The sequence below is a fragment of the Theropithecus gelada genome, chromosome X (assembly GCF_003255815.1).
Source record: "Theropithecus gelada isolate Dixy chromosome X, Tgel_1.0, whole genome shotgun sequence".
Classification (NCBI taxonomy): Eukaryota; Metazoa; Chordata; class Mammalia; order Primates; family Cercopithecidae; genus Theropithecus; species Theropithecus gelada.
The window spans coordinates 76,428,699-76,449,523 of record NC_037689.1 but is presented as its reverse complement, the minus strand read 5'-3'; the positions used below and the strand labels follow the sequence as shown (position 1 = coordinate 76,449,523).

Genomic DNA, 20,825 nt, shown 5'->3' with positions numbered 1-20,825 from the left:
AGCCTGGGCGACAGAGCGAGACTCCGTCAAAAAAAAAAAAAAAAAAAAAAAGTTTTTATTTATGGCTTTTTTTGAGATGGAATTTCGCTCTTGTAGCCAAGGCTGGAGTGCAGTGGCACGATCTCGGCTCACTGCAACCTCCTCCTCCCGGATTCAAGCGATTCTCCTGCCTCAGCCTCCCGAGTAGCTGGGATTACAGGCGCCCACCATCACGCCCGGCTAATTTTTCGTATTTTAGTAGAGACGGGGTTTCGCCATGTTGGGGCAGGCTGGTCTCGAACTCCTGACCTCAGGTGATCTGCCCGCCTCGGCCTCCCAAAGTTCTGGGATTACAGGCGTGAGCTACCGCGCCGGCCGGCTGCATTTTTATTTTTATTTTTTTTAAAATCAGTTAAACTCCTTGACTTCACTATTTAAAGCACCAACAAGGACTTTAATTGCAGGGTACAGACAGCAAATTCCTTCCTTTTATTCATTATTTTGTTTGGGGGATGGGTGCAAAAGTAAGGTTGTAAAGAAGAAAAACACCAACAAGATAAAATCAATCTGCCTGCAATTTGGATTCATTTTGATGGTGTGGAAAATATTATATGACTATTATTTTAGGCGCTACTGGAAAAAAAAAAACAGGAAATTAATTTCAGTATGTTGGAGAGACAAGGAGATGGGATGGAAAGAAAAATAGCTGGTTCTTAAGTGAAGAGATGTGAAGTAGAGATGTGAAAAAAATTAAATTATTTATGGAAACTTATATTAAGAAAACGCAGGCCGGGTGCGGTGGCTCATGCCTGTAATCCCAGCATTTTGGGAGGCCGAGGTGGGTGGATCACCTGAGGTCGGGAGTTCGAGACCAGCCTGACCAACATGGCAAAACCCCTGTCTCTACTAAAAATATAAAAATTAGCCGGCCATGGTGGCGCAGGCCTGTAATCCCAGCTACATAGGAGGCTGAGGCAGAAGACTCACTTGAACCCCGGAGGCGGCGGTTGCAGTGAGCTGAAATCGTGTTATCACACTCCAGCCTGGGCAACAAGAGTGAAACTCCGTATATATACACACACACAAAAAGAAAATGCAAAATAAAAGTACACTGAGACAAACTGTGTGATTCAATTTATATGACATATGACATTCTGGAAAAGGCAAACTCATTGGTACATAGAACAGATTAGTGACTGCCAGGGGCTAGGTTTAGGGAAAGGGGTTGATTACAAAGAGGTCAAACAAGGGTGTTTTTATGATGCTAGAACTATTCTGTCCTTAATTGTGGTGGTGGTGACATAATTGTATGCATTTGTCAAAACGCATAGAACTGTACACTAAAAAGTGAATTTTACTGTGTGTATGTTTTAAAAATAAAAATTTTAAAGTTTAAAAGGGATATCTTACCTATCATATTGACAAAAATCCAAAAGCTTGACACTACATGCTATTAGCAAGGCTGTGGGGAGACAGGCACCCTTTATATTAATACATTGCTGGAGGGAAGGCAAAATGTTACATCTATAATTTGGCGATATCTAACATAACTACACATATATTTATGCTTTAATCCAGCAATCCCACTTCTAGTAACCTACCTTGGAGAGATACATCCAGCAATGTGAAAATATGTGTGCACAAAGTTACTCATTTCAGCACTATTGAAACTGAAATATTCTTGAAACTACCTAAATGTTCCAACATAGGAGATTGATTGAATATACTATAGCACATATACACCACAGATTTTGCAGCTGTAAAAAAGGAATGAGGAAGACATGTAAAACGATAGTGGATTTTTATGCTACATTTGTATAAAATAGAGAAATAAGAAAACATACAGGTATTTGCCTATTTTTGCAAAAGGAAACACATGAAAGATAAACCAGAAAGTAATGAAATTGGTTACCCATAGGAATTGGTGGAAATGGAATGCAACAGTTGGGAGGGAATGACACTTCTCTAAGTACACTAGCCTGTTTAGTTTTGACTTTTGGAATAATGTTAATATTTTCAATAGTCAAAATGTATTATCAAATCATTTAGTTTTACAAGATGAAAAAGTCTTAGAGAGATGGATAATGGTGATAGTTGCACAACAATGTGAATGCCATTAATGCCACTGAACTGTATGTATTTTGCTTTTTGTTTTGAGACAGGTCTCAGGCTAGAGTGCAGCGGTGCGATCTTGGCTCACCCTAACCTCCGCCTCCCTGGTTCAAGCAAGTCTCATGCCTCAGCCTCCCGAGTAGCTGGGATTACTAGCGTGTGCCACCACGCCCAGCTAATGTTTTTGTGTATTAGTAGAGAAGGGGTTTTGCCATGTAGTCTTTTCTTTTGCTTCTTTCTTTCTTTTTCTTTTCTTTTTTTTTTTTTTTTTTTTTTGAGACGGAATCTTGCTCTGTTGCCAGACTGGAGTGCAGTGATGCGATCTCAGCTCACTGCAACCTCCGACTTCCTGGTTCAAGCGATTCTGCCGCCTCAGCCTACAGAGTAGCTGGGATTACAAGCACACGCCACCACGCCCAGCTAATTGTTTGTATTTTTAGTAGAGACGGGGTTTCACCATGTTGGCCAGGATGGTCTCGACTCCTGACCTCGTGATCCACCCACCTCGGCCTCCCAAAGTGCTGGGATTACAGGCGTGAGCCACCGCGCCCGGCCTAACAGCTTTCTTTTCTTTTCTTTTTTTTTTTTTTGAGACGGAGTCTCGCTCTGTCGCCCAGGCTGGAGTCCAGTGGCACAATCGCGGCTCACTGCAACCTCCGCCTCCTGGGTTCAAGCGATTATTCTGCCTCAGCCTCCTGAGTAGCTGGGACGACAGGCGCGCGCCACCACGCTTGGCTAATTTTTGTATTTTTAGTAGAGACGGGGGTTTCACCATCGTGGCCAGGCTGGTCTTGAACTCCTGACCTCGTGATCCGCCCACCTTGGCCTCTCAAAGTGCTGGGATTACAGGCGTGAGCCACCGCGCCCGGCCAATAGCTTTCTAAATTTGTTTTATCACATATTTATCTACATATTACAATAGTTTTTACTATTCTTGCAACTTTTCTCTAAACTTGAAGTTATTTGAAAACTAAAAGCTAAGCCAATTAGTATAGTAGTAATAGCAGACAAAAAAAAATATGACAGAAGTAAAGGAAGTTTTGGAGGAACAGAAAGAAGAAAGAGCTAGTGTGGAGATACCAAACCGAAGCTTGTGGAACTTTAACACCATTTTGAACCTAGTTTCTTAAATGATTCCGCCGAAGATCAGTGTCTCGGCTGCCCTCTATAGAGCTCTAAACGTAGCTTAGAGGAGTTCTTTCATTCTTCATTGACCACCACCCACCGTACGTCATTTTATAAAGCCGGAAACTACATTTCCCAAAAGGCCATTTTTTTCTTCGCGGTAAAAAGGCTTGCAATTACTATAGGTTTTACAGATCTCGCGAGATTGCACCAAATGTCATTAAGAATCCCGGCTGAAAGCCATTTTGTTTTTCAGCTCTCTTCAAGGGTACCTGAAGCGAATTTGCACCAAAGCAGCAGCTCCATTGTCGCAGTTCTAGCTTCACCTTCACGATGTTTCCCTTGGTCAAAAACGCACTAAATCGTCTCCAAGGTGAGCAAAAATTATGACAAATCATTTACAACAACCTTATATCAATTTATCCTCGCAGCCTCGTATCCTTTCCCTCTACCAACATCTCGGCCTTCTAATCCTGAATGCTGTCTCCCATCTTGTCCCAAGTTATTGGGATGATGTCGTTAGCATTGGCTTTATCACCCAGTCTTTCTGTTTCGGTTTCCTGTTCTCTTTGTGTTATCGGAGTGATAGTCTAGCTCTGCTTTTTAATTCTTCAGTAACCTATGATTTCAGGGAAGGACACTCTTGGTAGACACCTCGTTCCTTAAGTGATGTCCTACATTTTAGCTTTGGGGATATGTTTACTCCTAACCCTGTATAGAAGAATATCTTCTCCAATTCCTATTACTGCAATAGACGGAAACTGTAAATCTAGCTCTTCACATGGTTTAATTGCAGGGAAACAACCTAAATGGTATCGATGCAGCTTTGAAGTTATTTGTGGATTAACAATGTTAGCTGGCCAGGCGCGGTGGCTCACGCTTGTAATCCCAGAACTTTGGGAGGCCGAGGCGGGCGGATCACCTGAGGTCAGGAGTTCGAGACCAGCCTGACCAACATGGTGAAGCCCTATTTCTACTAAAAATACAAAAATTAGCCCGGCGTGGTGGCGGGCGCCTGTCAATCCCAGCTATCTGGGAGGCTGAGGCAAGAGAATCGCTTGAACCCGGGAGGCGGAGGTTGCAGTGAGCCAAGACTGCCACTGCACTCCAGCCTGGGCAACAAGAGCGGGACTCCGTCTCGGGGAAAAAAAACAAAAAACAAAAAACAATGTTAGCTGTCCTGAAAGTAATCGTGTTCATTTTTTTTCTCATTAAAAGGTTGGGCAGGTACAGGGAGTTTTGAGACCAGCATTATGTAGTGAAAATGCAGTAGACTGAGGAGAACAAATTAATTTTCATACTTGATTTGGGCAGAAGGTGACCTTCAGTAACGTGGGCAGTTGTTACAAAATGAAGGTGACCCTGAATTACTATTTAGTTTGTTTAGCCATCTTTTGATTTTCACTTAACAGAATCATTGGAGGATATTACTAGATTGTCTTCTAAACACGTAAGCAACTTTGAAAATAACTACAAAATATTAGCTGGACTATTTTCATATTCCAAAAGTAGCATTTATTATCTCTTTTACTGTGGGCATATGATTTAGCCTTTCTCAACCTCAGTTTCCTTCTTTGTAAAATAAGTAATTTGTAAATAATGCCTAAATTATAAATTGTAAATAATACCTATTTCATGGGGTTGTTGAGGATTTTATGAGATCACCAATGTATGGTAATTAAACAGTTGTCACAGAGGAGAGGGCTAATGAAATCCACCAGAGTTACATGAGTGTGTTGAAGTTATGAGATGTTACAGAATTTTTTGGTAGTCTTAATTTCTTTGCTTTTTGAGCAAATAGGGCCATCTTGTACCTCAGGAAATGTTTTTTATTTTTTTTCAGTGTGGAATTCACATGCCCACTTCTTATCTTTTCTGGAGCAGAATACATTGTGAAATATTTGTAAATTTGCCTATCCCATTGTGACTAAAAGATGAAAAGGGAAAGCTATGTAAGACAATTAGAAGATCCAATAATGGTCAGATAACTATCTTGAAGTAACCCATTGCACCACGTAGAAATATTAATTGCTAGTGAATGGGCAACATTGCAATTTCTTTTTTTTTGGAGACAAAGTTTCGCTCTTGTTGCCCAGGCTGGAGTGCAGTGGCTCAATCTCGGCTCACTGCAATCTCAGCCTCCCAGGTTTAAGTAATTCTTCTGCCTCAGGCTCCCTAGCTTTTCATTTATATATAAGTACCTTTTGAGGCTCTTTAAAACAATAAGGACCTGCTACTTAAATTGGACAGGAAGGAAAAAAAAAAAAAAAAAAAACAGCTAGAAACAAGCTTTTTCCAGTCTGTTTCCGAAGCCCTCCTTTTTAGTTCCTCCAGGATCCATTTGGAAACTTTTTTGTTCTCTTTCTACTAGTATAATAGTAACAGCAAAGTTTATCATTCTGCTCAAAAACTAACTTCTTAGCTAATTCTGCTTCCTTGTACGATACCGATTTTTATCTGCATGTGTAATCCTCTAGACTGGAAGTTACTTGAGGACAGAATCTCTGTCTTACACTTTTTTATGTACCCCATTTCTCATTTTTATTTTTAGGGACAGAGAATTGCTCTGTTACTCAGGCTGGAGTGTAGTGGTGTGATCATAGCTCACTGCATCCTCTAACTCCTGGACTCAAGTCATCGTCCAGCTACAGCCTCCTGAGTAGCTGGGACTACAGGTGTACGTGCACCACCATGCCGGGCTAATTTTTAATTTTCAATTTTTTTGTAGAGACAGAGTCTCACTGTGTTTCCCACATGGTCTGAAACTCCTGGCCTCAAGCGATCCTCCTACCTTGGCCTCCAAAAGTATTGGGATTACTCTGAAAGTACTGGGATTACTGGGCCACTGTGCCCGGCCCACTAATTTTTTAAAAATCAAGATTACTCTAGTTTTGGCGAGTATTTTTGTTACTGTAGTAATTTTACAATCATAAGCATTTAGTGTGCTTTAATTTGAAGTTCATTTGAGTTCATTCACCCTTGTATGTTGTAAGTTGTTGGGCTCTGTTAGTAAACTTTAATGAAAATTTAAGTCATAAGTATTCAAATTAATCAATGGGAGCCAAAATTTCAGGGGTTGTGTAAATACCACTTTGTAGAGAATGTTACTGACATCATTCGTTCTTTGCTTTTTTCCCAATACTATTATGAAAACTCTGAGGCATACAGAAAAGTTGAAAGAATTGTATGAACACCCATATACCCACCACAAAGATTCTACAGTTAACATTTTGCTATGTTTTATCACGTATCTGTCCATCTGTCAATTCATCTTCTTTTTGATGCATTTCAAAGTACACTGCTTTGCTTTGATTAATAGCTACAATGCGTTTTAACATTTTATTGAACTACATAATACTGTAAAATTAACTTCCTTGGCTTTCCTGATTGGCAGTATCAATCATATATGTTTTCTTTTCCTGACAATTGATAATATGCTTCTGTAATTTTTTTTTCCTGTAAGTTCGAAGCATTCAGCAAACAATGGCAAGGCAGAGCCACCAGAAACGTACACCTGATTTTCATGACAAATACGGTAATGCTGTATTAGCTGGTGGAGCCACTTTCTGTATTGCTACATGGACATATGTAAGTACTATTGATTAATAATTTCTATTTTAGATGTTTTTCATTCTCATTTAGTCTGTGCATTCAAAGTGTCTTAACATAGTAGTGTACATTTCTAGTTAGGAGGGACTTGAGAGATTCTGTAATCTAATTACCTACCCAGTACAGAGGTTTTTTTCCCGCAGCATTCATCCATCTTCTGTTCTTAACATTCCCGGTAATAAATTGCTTACTGGATCACAAGGCAGCCCTTTCCATATTATGTAGCTGTTTTTTGTTTGTTTGTTTGTTTGTTTTTTTAGAAGGAGTCTCGCTCTGTCCCCCAGGCTGGAGTGCAGTGGTACGATCTTGGCTCACTGCAACCTCTGCCTCCCTGGTTCAAACAATTCTTCTGCCTCAGGCTCCCGAGTAGCTGGGACTACAGGCGCACGCCACCATACCTGGCTAATTTTGGTTTTGTTTTTTATTTTTATTTATTTTTTGAGACGGAGTCTCGCTCTGTTGCCTAGGCTGGAGTGCAATGGCATGATCTCGGGTCACTGCATCCTCTGCCTCCTGGGTTCAAGGGATTCTCCTGCCTCAGCCTCCCAACTAGCGGGATTACAGGCACCCTCCAGTATGCCCGGCTAATTTTTGTATTTTCAGTGGAGATGGGGTTTCACCATGTTAGTCAGGCTGGTCTCGAACTCCTGACCTCAGGTGATCCGCCCACCTTAGCTTCCCAAAGTGCTGGGATTACAGGTGTGAGCCACCGCGCCCAGCCTTGTGTGGCTGTTAAAAGGATCGTATGGTGAGTTAAAAATCTGCCTTTTTCCTATGCTAACCATCGTTCATTGCAACACAGAAATTCTGATCCACTTCCATATAACAGCCATCAGATAATAGAAAATTGCTATCATATCTCCTGAATTTTCTTTTTCAAATTAAACATCCTTAGTTTTATCAGTAATTTTTTTGTTCATGGTTTCTAGGATTTTTACTACCTTGGATCACCTTCGTGGACAACTCCGCTTAACAATTTTTCTTTTAAAATTTTGCGCTCAGAACTTAGCACAATATTCCTGACAGATGAGATGTAATATAACTTTTTATATTTTAGTTTCTTTACATCTTATATTTAACAATCTGTTTTTCAGTCACTGTACTTACTGGCAAAAAGTAGGAGTCCTGAAGTCTTTTTTTTTTTTTTTTTGAGACAGAGTCTCGCTCTGTCACCCAGGCTGGAGTGTAGTGACGTGATCTTGGCTCGCTGCAAGTTCCGCCTCCTGGGTTCATGCCATTCTCCTGCCTCAGCCTCCCGAGTAGCTGGGACTACAGGCGCCCACCACCACGCCTGGCTAATTTTTTGTATTTTTAGTAGAGATGGGGTTTCACCGTGTTAGCCAGGATGGTCTCGATCTCCTGACCTCTTGATCTGCCTGCCTTGGCTTCCCAAAGTGCTGGGATTGTAAGTGTGAGCCACTGTGCACGGCCTGAAGTCTTAATAAATACATAAGTTGGTTTAAAAAGATACAAATTAACCCTTACCGTAATAATCTTTATTTAAATAAATAGGCCTTTTTAATTTTTGTTTTGATTTTCCTGAAATCAAATATTAAGATGTGTGCCTAGGCTGGGCATGGTAACTCACGCCTGTAGTCCCAGCACTTTGGGAGGCCCTGGCAGGTAGATCACCTGAGGTCAGGAGTTTAGTACAAGCATGGTGAAACCCCGTTTCTACTAAAAATACAAAAAGTAGCCGGGCGTGGTGGTGGGCGCCTGTAATCCCAGCTACTTGGGAGGCTGAGGCAGGAGAATCACTTGAACTTGGAGGGGGTGGAGGTTGCAGTGAGTCGAGATCGTGCCACTGCATTCTAGCCTGGGTGACAAAGCGAGACTGTCTCAAAAAAAAAAAAAGTATCCTTAATTAGAAGGATAAACAGATGTTGAACAAATGTTTGATCAGAGGAGCTGTTGGAGGTGAAATATTCCTTAGTGATACAGAGAATACAAAACACTCTAGCAGTTATTAGGTAGTCGTGGTTGAGGGAATCAATGTTTTGAGTGGGTAGTATAGAAATATGAAGTATAAATTTGAGTTAAATACAATTTAAAAATTCATTTCCTCAGTGATACTAGTCACATTCCAGGTGACCAGTAACCACATGTAGCTAGGACTACTGTTTGGGACAGTGAAGATCTAGAACATTTCCTTCAGCTCAAGAAGTTCTATTGAACAACAGCACTGCACTAGAAAATTAGGACAGCAATCAGGTTTGGCCTATATGGAGGGTATTAGATCTACCCAGGTGAGTTTCTGTGTATTTTTAACCTATAGAGCAGAATATGTCATTTTCAAGAAATAGTCTCTAAGGGAGAGTATACTCTGTTTTAAGCATGTAACTGACAGCATTTTAATTCTTACAGGTAGCAACACAAATTGGAATAGAATGGAACCTGTCCCCTGTTGGCAGAGTTACCCCAAAGGAGTGGAGAAATCAGTAATCATCCCAGCTGGTGTAATAATGAATTGTTTAAAAAACAGCTCATAATTGATGCCAAATTATAGCACTGTGTACCCATTAAGATATGGCATTATTGAAGAAATAAAGTACATTTGAAACCTTCATTGTAGGTTTTGTTTCTTTGTAAATGAAACCAAGCTTGATCACTTTAGCCTTTACGTTAAAGTCAAATGCTGCGCAACTTCTTAAATAGGTTTTTGTTTTTTGAGACGAAGTCACACTCTGTCCCCCAGGCTGGAGTGCAGTGGCGCCATCTCGGCTCACTGCGACCTCTGCCTCCCGGGTTCAAGTGATTCTCCTGTCTTAGCCTCCTGAGTAGCCAGAACTACAGGTGCATGCCACCACACCCAGCTAATTTTTGTGTGTGTGTATATATATATATATATATATGTATATTTTTGAGACGGAGTCTCACTCTGTTGCCCAGGCTGGAGTGCAATGGCGTGATCTCGGCTCCTGCAACCTCCACCTCCCGGGTTCAAGCGATTCTCCTGTCTCAGCCTTCTGAGTAGCTGAGATTACAGGCATGCACCACCAGGCCCAGCTAATTTTTGTATTTTTAGTAGAGATGGGGTTTCACCATGTTGGTCAGGCTGGTCTCGAACTCCTGACCTCGTGATCCACCCACCTCGGTCTCCCAAAGTGCTGGGATTACAGACTTGAGCCACCGTGCCTGGCAATTTTTGTATTTTTAGTAGAGACAAGGTTTCGCCATATTGGTCAGGCTGGTTTCGAACTTCTGAACTCAGGTGATCCGCCTGCCTCAGCCTCCCAAAGTGCTAGGATTACAGGTGTGAGCCACGGTACCCAGCCCTTAAATGGCTTTTATGAGGTAATGTAAAAGGAAAATTTGCCTTTGACCTGGAAGTCAACTTTATAGTAAGCTGAAATTATGTTTATAAATAACTGATCACAGAACTATTGTAGATCACCTTTGAGCCAAAAATTTGGCCCGGATTTTGGTTATGCCTACTACTATGTGACTCTCATTTGTATTTATACTTGGAATTGGCATTAACTCCTTTTCACTCCTGCCTAGAAAACTTAGAAGTGCCACCAGACCCAAGGGAGGAGTGGTCCTATAAAAGAAACTCCTAGCCTGTCTGAAGACTAGCTGCTAGCTCCTTGGCTGTTTTGGCATATTCAAAATTTTTTTTTTTTTTGGAGACGGAGTCTTGCTCTGTCACCAGGTTGGAGTGCAGTGGCATGATCTCGGCTCACTGCAACCTCTGCCTCCTGGGTTCAAGTGATTCTCCTACCTCAGCCTCCTGAGTAGCTGGGATTACAGGCATGCGCCACCATGCCCAGCTAATTTTTGTATTTTTAGTAGAAACGGGGTTTCACCATGTTGGCCAGGATGATCTCGATCTCTTGACCTCGTGATCCGCCTGCCTCGGCCTCCCTAAGTGCTGGGGCATATTCATCTTGATCATAGCTCTTGGTTTTTCATCATATTTATTATTAGGAATGTTTATGATATTAAAGAAAATCTTGTCAAATGCAATCTGTTCCCAGTTATCTACTATCAGTCACCTGTTGACTTGCTATAATTATTAACAATGTTTGGATTTGTGGATTATTATTTTAGTACATAACATTGGATTTTATGTATGTTACCTGAAGAAAAACAGTATCTGCAGCACATATTTCTTTGTTTTTCTTTTTTGAAATGGAGTCTCACTCTGTTGCCCAGGCTTGAGTGCACTGGCACGATCTCGACTCACTGCAACCTTTGCCTCCCGGATTCAAGCAATTCTCCTGCCTCAGCCTCCCTAGTAGCTGGGATTACAGGCGCCTGCCACCATGCCTGGCTAATTGTTTGTGTTTTTAGTAGAGACGAGGTTTCACCATGTTGGCCGGGATGGTCTTGAACTCCTGACCTCAGGCAATCCGCCCACCTCAGCCTCCCAAAGTGCTAGGCTTACAGGTGTGAGCCACCGTGCCCAGCTTACATATCATTGCTTTCTTGGCTAAGAGCTGTAATCTGTGGTGGTTTTTTTGTTTGTTTGTTTTGTTTTGTAGTAGTAGTTTTCTTGATAGTGATCAAGTCAGCAGAAAGTAGAATTTCAGTCAAGTAACCTGTGTATATTAGCTAAATTATTTTTTGCTTATTACTTAGAGTGCTGGAAGTATGCTGTCATGGGATATGTCCTAGTTTCTCATCAAATGGGCCAAAGTCAGTGATTTTATTTGAAGAGGAAAAATTGAAAGTCATTATAAATTAAGTTGCGAGTTTAGTAACCATATTGTATCACTATTTGATAAATTTGAATGCTTTATGGTATTTCATATTTAGAATGTTCAAAATAGTACTGAAGTATTCAGATACATATAACCCTGAGAGATATTGAAGTAAAATAAACATGCATTTAAGGAAGTGTCAACCTTCAATTATATACCTTTTTGTCACTGAATTAACACTATTTCTTAAGACGTGGAGGCAGTTTCAGTATGGTTTGTACTAAGCTAAGTGATAGTTGTCATCTATATGACAATTTAGAATGTTTTCTGTGTCCATTTGCGACCAAAATTATATGTTGCTTTGTGTGATAAAACCTGGTGGTGGTAGTATCTTTGAACACACTTTTTGAACTTAGTTTTGTAGTATCTTGTCCTGATGAGCAATTCTAAAACTATTATGACCACTACTAGAAATGAAGCTGTGTGTGTGTGTGTGTGTGTGTGTGTGTCATCACAATATATACTGACCTTGGAGCTTTCCTAGTGCTCTCAGAGCCAAGAAAATATCCTTTCACACAAATTTTCTCAATGTACCTGTAACATCACTTTGAGTTTTAGTTACACCTAGAGTTGGAAAGTCATCAAATTAGTCTTCTGTCCTCAAGTATCTGTATGTCTGAAGAATTTAGGTAAGTTACTTACCTTTAAAGCATTGCCAATCCTTTATTTGGATGGCTATGAAATATTTTAACATGAGTGTGAATGTCATAAATCCCATTCTTTTTTTTGAGACAGAGTCTTGCTCTGTCGCCCAGGCTGGAGTGCAGTGGTGTGATCTTGGCTCACTGCAACCTCCGTCTCCTGGGTTCAAGGGTCTCCTGGGTTCAAGGAATTCTCCTGCCTCAGCCTCCCAAGTAGCTGGGATTACAGGCGCCCACCACCACACCTGGTTAATTTTTGTGTTTTTAGTAGAGACAGGGTTTTGTCATGTTGACCAGCTGGTCTCAAACTCCTGACCTCAGGCGATCCACCTGCCTCAGCCTCCCAAAGTGCTGGGATTACAGTCATGAGCCACGGCGCCCAATCTCATAAATCCCATTCTTAATTTCACTCTAGGACAGAATTATTTTAGCACCTGTGTTCTGTTATTTTAGATTCATTTAACTTACCTAGAAATAGGTACTGTGGTAGTTGTAGAGGTACAGATGTTGAGTTCCCATCCTGGCTTAACATCATTGGGGTTATTAATACACTTCATAAGCATTTTAGGGATACCTGCTATCTGATACCCCAGCAAACCTGATTATTTCTTGAAGACATTCCCTTCTATGCTTGTGCATTGGTAAGGAGGATTAGGGATGATGCATTTAAATACAGAGTTTTAGTCTGGGCCTGGTGGCTCATATCTGTAATCCCAGCACTTTGGGTGGCTGAGGTGGGAGGATCATTTGAGGCTAGGCGTTCGAGACCAGCCTGGGCAACGAAGGGAGACTCCCATCTCCACACACACGAAAACAAAAATTAGCCAGGTGTGGTAGTGTGTGCCCATAGTTCCAACTACTTGGGAGGCTGAGGTGCAAGGATCGCTTTAGTCCCAGAGTTTAAGGTTACAAGGACCTATGATCACATTTCTGCACTCCAGCCTGGGTGACAGCAAGACTCTCAAAACCAAACAAACAACAACAACGAAATATATACATAGCTCTCTAGGTTTTTATGTTAGAATGCCTAAGAATGTACATGGTTGGCAGAGGATCTTGCAGCTCATAGTGATAAACTTTAATATTTACATAAAAATACTAGATAGCTAGTAGATTCAATATTCTGCTTCTGATAAAGCTATATTTTTGGTTTTGCCTTTTAGTGAATTTCTTTTGGATGCTTAACACAATGTTAATATAGTTACAAACCAACTTGCTAATATTTGGAAACCCACTTAAAAGCTATCTTAATTTCCTATGATGTGATTTTTAAGATTTTAAATTTGGGGCTGAGTTTGTATGGTAATTAAGGCTGCACACATTGACAACTACAAAATAATGCCTGGGAAGATGAGTCCTGAGGCTAATTTTATATTTATGTGGATGAGTGTAGAGGGGGAGAATAGCCGGGCGCGGTGGCTCACGCCTGTAATCCCAGCACTTTGGGAGGCCGAGGCGGGCGGATCCCTAGGTCAGCAGATCGAGACCATCCTGGCTAACATGGTGAAACCCTGTCTCTACTAAAAATACAAAAAATTAGCCGGGCGTGGCGGCGGACGCCTGTAGTCCCAGCTACTCGGGAGGCTGAGGCAGGAGAATGGTGTGAACCTGGGAGGCGGAGCTTGCAGTGAGCAGAGATCGTGCCATTGCATTCCAGCCTGGGCGACAGAGTGAGACTCCGTCTCAAGGAAAAAAAAGAAAAAAAAAAAAGAGGGGGAGAATAATTCTGAAATACTTAATCACAGACCTAAAATATAGATCTATGGGTAATTTTAAATGTTGCCTGTCAAGGCTTAATAGGGACTTGACAACAGGTAGGATGGAAATTATTTCAACACTTAAATATGCTTACTTTGTGCCGGATGCTGTTCTAAGTCTTTTACAAATATTTACTTGATATTTGTATTTTGTGTACTATTTTGATTTCTGCAACATTATTAGACTTCATACTCTTCTGTGGGAACTGGGTTCAAATGGTTCCAGATGCAAATACAAATAGCCCTGTGATTAGTTTTGTTCTACATCTTATGACAGGTACTTCATGAAAGGAAATATGAAAAGGCCACATCTTGCTTTGAAATAAGTGAGATGGAGCCCCTCCTTCTTTTTACTGTTAATGTTCATAGTTTCAAAAATCCTAGAATTTTGCTGCTTTTTAAAATGTCAAGTTGGAAAACAAAATAATACCCTTTTCTCAAATGTTTTCTGTACCATTTATTGCATTGTTTACATTTTATGCATCTCATCTCTTTATGAACTCATGGTAATAGAGACTAACATTTTTGCATCACTGGAATCTTCTAGGTGTTTAAAATGAGGGACGAGTGAATGAATAAATGGGAGAGTGGTTCAGAGCTTGGAATGGCACTATGAAGATGGTTAAGTGACGTCCTACCCCCTCAACACACATATAAAAATTATGAATTTATAAACGTTTTCCTCTTGGTGTCATTTTTCAATGGAGGAAAGAGGGCAAATTCATAGTTCTGGTATTTACATCTGGAATTAGGCTACACAGTCTACAGGAAGCAAGTTAACACAGTCTAACAGATGCACGTGAATTTCATGCTGGGCAAAGATGAACTATGTGGAAGATGACTTATAAGGAACTTTTATGTTACATCTTGGCCTGAGGTTAGGAAACTAAAGATGACAAAGGCACTGTTTTAGTATGGGTTTTCTGGTTTTGTTTTTGTCGTGGGGACGGGGTGGGGTAGCGGACTTGTACCCTAACAAAGACCCACCGGAGGCTGCGTGTCTGCCCGGGGGCAGCAGGGGGCGGGAGAAGCTTGGCTCTAGACCACGCGTTCCTTGTCACGTGACCTGTCGCTCTCTTTCCCGTGGCGGCCCTGCTTCCGGCAGGGGCATCACCCGGAAGTGGGGGTAGTCAAGGGAGGGAGGGATAAAGGCGGCTGGCCGCGGCGGCTGGGGGTGGGAAAAGAGAAGCAGAGGGAGGAGTTGCTGCTGCCGCCGCCGCAGGAGTTGCTGCTGCCGCCGCCGCAGCCACGGCTACTGTGACTTCTCCGATTGTGTGAGCTTTGTTGGAGCCTGCGTACGTGGATTTATCGCTGCCACGGTCTGCGTAGCTCCAGCGGTTTAACCATAGGATAGAGAAACCAGGTAAGTCCTACACTGGCTTCCCATCGTCCTTTCTCCTGCAGGGAGTCTTGTGTGCTGTCAGTTTGTACTACGAGTGTGGCGAGAAGGTCATGTTAGTCTGGGGCAGTCTCGAAAGTCTCACTTATTCACAATTCAGATATTACTACACTTATGTTTTACCTCCCCTAACAGGGGATAGAGGAGGGGAAATTAAATCCTGACCTGTGTCACTTTCTTGTACCCTCTTGGAGAGAGTGTCTTGATCATCTATGGCCTACGTTACCCAATTAATTGAGGGTACAAGAAAGTTTGTGTTTGGCATTGGAAGTCACATGGACTGGGGTCTTTGCTTAGTGACACCTCTTTATACTTTGGAAGCTAAGTTTACTAAAATGACCATAATTGATGAAATAATAATTGAAAAATAGATATTTGGCTTCTTGTCTTGCTCTGGGAGCGTAAGGTATACTGAGAGAACACTCTTGTTTCCACTTAGTTTTGTTCATTGTGCCCCCTTTCCAGTAAAGTTACTCTCCATTGTCCACCCCTGTGGCATCTTATCTTTGACACTTTTCTTCGTTGTAGACGTTGAGATTATCTGAAGCACAAACTCTTACTGGTTCACAATTCAGCGTTTTTCCAGGATCTGATCTTTATTTTAATCCGAGACTCTTCATCTACAATAGTATGGCTTTGTACTGAGAATATGTGTAGAACATTGAATTAGATGATATTGAGGTTATTAATTTTTTTTTTTTTTTTTTGCCGGGGGGGGGGGGGGGGGGGGGGGTGATGCACGAGAAATAAGACAGAGTTCCTGGCCTCAAAAGCGTTTACATCCAATAGGCCGGGCGCAGTGGCCCACAGGCCTGTAATACCAACACTTTGGGAGGGTGGATCACTTGAGGTCAGGAGTTCGAGACCAGCCTGGCCATCATGGCGAAACCCTGTCTCTACTAAAAATACAAAAATTAGCTGGGCGTGGTGGCGGGCGCCTGTAATCCCAGCTACTCGGGAGACTGAGGCAGGAGGATCGCTTGAACCTGGAAGGCGGATGTTGCGGTGAGCCGAGATCTCTCCACTGCACTCCAGCCTGGGCTACCAGAGCGAAACTCTGTCTCCAAAAAAGAAGGAAAAAAAAAAAAAAAAAGAGTTTACATACAATTGAGTCCTAATTGAGTCAGTTGAAATCAGCTATGAAGACAACGGTTTCTAGCAGCCCCACTGACTGAATTACTACGTTGCTTATTGCATCCTTTTTAATGGTTATTTTTGAACTGGCATTTTATTATATTTAACATTTTCTTGTGTCTAAGGTCATGACATGAGAGAGTTTTTTTGTACTTGAGGGTCTCAATGTAGTAGGAAAGATATACGATTACCTAAACATTTAAAAAATCTCACGAACATTCTATAGTAGAAACAGGAAGTGTTATGAGAGTGCAGGGAAGGGAGCATGTGAACTGGGCTTTGAAAAATAGATAGGATTTGGCTTTGCAGGAATGGAGGAAAAGGAAGACATCTATCTAGACTGTTAGATAGAAGAAATAATGTGAGCAAAGCCGTGGGGGTCTGGAATGTTGCCCCACATCCAGTAACACACTGTATGTCAATGTCCCTACTTCTAACAGCCACATCTTCCAAGATGTCACTGATTAAAATTAGAAAAAAATATAGAATACAAAACTAGTCAGCTCACAGACATATCCAACTGCCCTTCAGCCAACAAAAAAAGCTTATATAGAGAAAAAATACACGGACATGACAAAAACAATGTTAATGTATGAGGCTTAATTCTGATGTAAACTCAAATCTAAAAGAGAAAAATGTAAAACTTGCTAGCTATACTTTAATTCTGATTGAGTGTTGTGCCTTAAATATAATTTGGAATCATTTTTTAAATTGTTGGGAATGAATAACATTTTCTGAAGTGAGCAGCTGTTCCAGGTTTTCCCCAAGGAGTCTCTGCTTTTCCTTTTTTCCTCTAAATTGATTTCTCTCTATTGGTCTTCTTAACTTGATAGGAACATTTCTTTTCGATCATAGCCTTAGAAAGATCGATTCCTGCCCTCAAGATAAGGTTAAACACTAATCCCTCCGAAGGATAGGTTAACATCTCTGTTCTCTAAAGCAGAAGATTGATTTTCTTTGAAAAATGCATGCAGAAGCAGTAAAATTTGCTTACAAAACAACAGAGAGAGAAAAAAAAGAGTGCAAAAATAACCCCAGCTAACACTCTACAACCTTCACTTCTGTGAGGGTGCTAAAGGAAATACATTTTTTAAAAATAAATTCCTGTTATAACTCCTTTTATCTATATATATTTAAAAGCTCTTGGCAAACTTTATTAATCAAGACTTTGGACATCTTGATGAGTGAAAATAATCTTCATTTGCCAGTTGGGAAAGTAAATTGCAAGGAGAGATTTTTGTGTGAACTCATACAAGCACTAGCATAGATGAGAATAGTATTTGGGAGTTTTGTCTCAAAATTCCTTCTATTCATCTTTGTTAAAGGGCAGTTCAGGTTTTACAGTGTTTTGTTTTTTAGACAACAATATTTCTTAGGATATAACTCAACATGGGGCCGGGGCAAGAGTGTTGGGGGACTGGGGGACAGACGAGTGATAGGCAATGGCTAGGCAGAGTATTTTAGTTCAGTCTACCATCCCAGCAATCATGTTTTTCCCTCTTAAATCTCAGTCTTCAAGTTGATTTAATGTGACATTACTTGCTTAACTTGCTGAGATAGTTTGGCAAGAAAAATATCAAAATTCCTTTAGAATGTGTTTCATTAAAGTAAAAGGGTCCTGTGTTTCTGGTTTCCTAAAATGTTCTTACTTTTTGCAGCACTGTTTGCAAATTGAAGTGATTTCCTAATCTTTGTGTTCCCAAATGTATAAGATATTGGTAGACTACATCCGTTTTCACAGATACCTCTTTCCTTGAAGGAAGTGAGGGTAAAATACCCCATTTTGAGCCAGTTATGTGTACTTTGTACCATATTTTTTGTCTGCATTTAGAATTATACAGCTATGTCACAAGGATGAAAAAAGAGTTTTGCTTATTTTTACTATTAAACTCTAGTGTAAAAGTCCAGTTTTTCAGACCTATGATCAGGAGTGCATTTTTAACAATTTACCAGTTGAAATAAATGGGTTATTTCACATTGTAGGGATATTGTTTTAGATTGACCATTAACCTTATTTTATTTTATTTTTATTTTAAAAGATGTTATTGTTATCTATTTATGTTATTGTTATCTATTTATCTATGTTATTATTTATCTATGTATTTATTTATTTTTAGAGACAGGGCCTCGCTCTGTGGCCCAGGCTAGGGTGCAGTGGTACAATCATATCTCACTGCAGCCTTAATCTCCCGGGCTCAAATGATCCTCTGGCCTCTCAAGTAGCTGGAACCACAGGTGCATGCCACCATGCCTAGCTACTTAATTAATTAATTAATTATTATTATTTTTAAGAGATGGGGTCTTGCTCTGTCACCTAGGCTAGAGTACAGCGGCGCCCTCATAGCTCACTGCAGCCTCGATCTCCCAGGCTCAAGCGATCCTCCTACCTCAGCCTCCTGAGTAGCTGGGACTACAGGTGTGTGCCACCACTCCCAGCTAATTTTTAAATTTTGTGTAGAGACAGCATCATGCTGTGTTGTCCAGGCTGGTCTCAAACTCCTGGCCTCAAGCAATCCTCCTGCCTCAGCCTCCCAAAGTGTTGAGATTACAGGTGTGAGCCACAGAGCTTAGTTGAGATTACAGGTGTGAGCCAGACCCTTAGTTGACCTTGTTTGTAAAAAGGTAAGGTGTTTTCTCCATCTGACTTCAGACCAGCCTGAGAACAGAGCAGAACCTCCTACAGACACCCATTGCCCTGCTGCTGTACACTTCAACAGCTTGCACAAGGGAACTCACTTGGAGAAATTGTGTAGTTTTAAAATGTATTTTGTATAAAATAACTTGCTCTGCTATAAACCACCATTAAAAACCAGTGTTTTGATTTGGCACTTAAATATTTTTGGAGTGAAAATTATCACTAAAGTAACATATGACTCCAACAAAAAATATGGTTTTATTATGTTAAAGAGTACTGTATTGATTTGCCAAAGTTTTGTAACTTAATAAAGATATTAACTTCCTTGGATTTATAGTTTGTGATTTAGTATGCTGTACTGTGGGCGGGTTATGTTAACTGAAAAAATAAAGTCATTACCTGGAAAAAAAAGTTAATGTGTTTTGTTTTGTACCATTGTAATTGCTGCTGATCCTGCATGTGCAATTGATGTCTCAATAAAAGCAGATAGGGAGGGAAGAATATCTGAATTACTTCCCTTCCGTACTCCCACTTGAGAGTTTGCAGAGCGCTCACTGTATACTTCTTGGAATTGTGGAGAAAATGGTTTCTGCTTTGTTGAGTGTGCTACCTGAAGTGTGCTACCTGCCACTCAGGAGAGTAAAGCATTAAAAGAACTTCTATTAAGACCTGAGAAACTGTCAACAGAGATATAAGAACAGAGAGAAAAAAGTTAAAAGTGGGAAGCCCTCTAAAGAAAATTATCAGAACTATTTAGGATAAACTTGTAGCTGACCTACAGTGTCATGAGGATACTTAAGAGTTGATCCTTGAGCTAACAAAAACTTAAGGAGAGCTTAGTTGTTAAAGAATTCCAAGTGTAATATCCTTTGTTGTGGTAGGCATAAAAGAAGATATCTAACTTTTTTGATGATCATAAAATTGTTTGCTCTAAGACTTCTTATTAATTACAAATTTATTAAGTTAATATGTTTTAATTATTAATATAAATTATTAAATATATGTATTAATGATTAATAGATTGTATTATTAAAACAATATTATATTAAATTATTTGCATACAGCCAGTTTCTTTTTTCTGTTTTTTGAGACAGGGTCTTGCTCTGTTGCCCAGCCTGGAGTTCTATAGTGGCATGATCTCAGCTCACTGCAACCTCTGCCTCCTGGGCTCAGGTGATCCTCCTACGTTAGCTCTTGAGTAGCTGGGACTATGGCACGGGCCACCATGCTCTGCTAATTTTTATTTTTAGTAGAGACTGTGTTTCACCATGTTACTTAGTCTGGTCTTGAATTCCTGAACTCAAGCAATCTGCCTGCCTCACCCTCCCAAAGTACTGAGATTACAGGAGTGAGCCACTGCTCCCAGCCTACTTTCTTTAAAAAATTTTACACCATTGGCCTGAAGGAAAAGCCAGCTTCATTTTGACCAATAAATGCTTTCTTCTATTTTGCTGTTAATTCTAAATGTTACTTTTTACTTCAGATTTTATCCACAATATCTTGTTATTAATTTCTAATCACACCTGTAAGTGCATTTTTATGTTCTTAGTAATCAGATTGGTGTCATATATCTTCACGTATTGTTCATCTAAAGCAAAGTGTTTATTTTGCACATCTGTTTCTGCCTAGGTGATAATAGGATTAATTTTGATCACAAAAATCTTTAAAACCTTCAGATAGTTTTAAAGCCTTAAGTTCTTTGAGTGATGATGGGAAAAAGGATATATATAT

The 20,825-nt window shown here is 40.5% G+C and overlaps 2 protein-coding genes across 5 annotated transcripts in view; both read left to right on the top strand.

The window, feature by feature from the left end:
* Positions 1–3,427: 3,427 nt before the first annotated feature.
* On the top strand, positions 3,428–9,391 carry LOC112615961 (cytochrome c oxidase subunit 7B, mitochondrial). 2 transcript variants are annotated; one of them, XM_025372905.1, is made up of 3 exons: positions 3,428–3,589; positions 6,680–6,804; positions 9,190–9,391. In XM_025372905.1, exons 1-3 carry the CDS (start codon positions 3,550–3,552, stop codon positions 9,265–9,267), a joined length of 243 nt encoding a protein of 80 aa, XP_025228690.1. In that variant the 5' UTR covers positions 3,428–3,549; the 3' UTR covers positions 9,268–9,391. The 2 variants fall into 2 exon arrangements, with proteins under 2 accessions (XP_025228690.1, XP_025228691.1); XM_025372906.1 differs by having other exon boundaries at positions 3,446–3,589; positions 6,680–6,751.
* A 5,693-nt stretch (positions 9,392–15,084) lies between these two features.
* ATP7A (ATPase copper transporting alpha) overlaps positions 15,085–20,825 on the top strand; it is a 144,590-nt gene continuing 138,849 nt past the window's right edge. For 2 of the 3 annotated variants that reach the window (XM_025373494.1, XM_025373492.1), the window contains exon 1: positions 15,086–15,289. The gene's annotated coding sequence lies outside the window, so the exon portion shown is untranslated. Of the gene's footprint in view, positions 15,290–20,825 lie in introns of all 3 variants that reach the window. The other variant, XM_025373493.1, reaches the window with a different exon arrangement.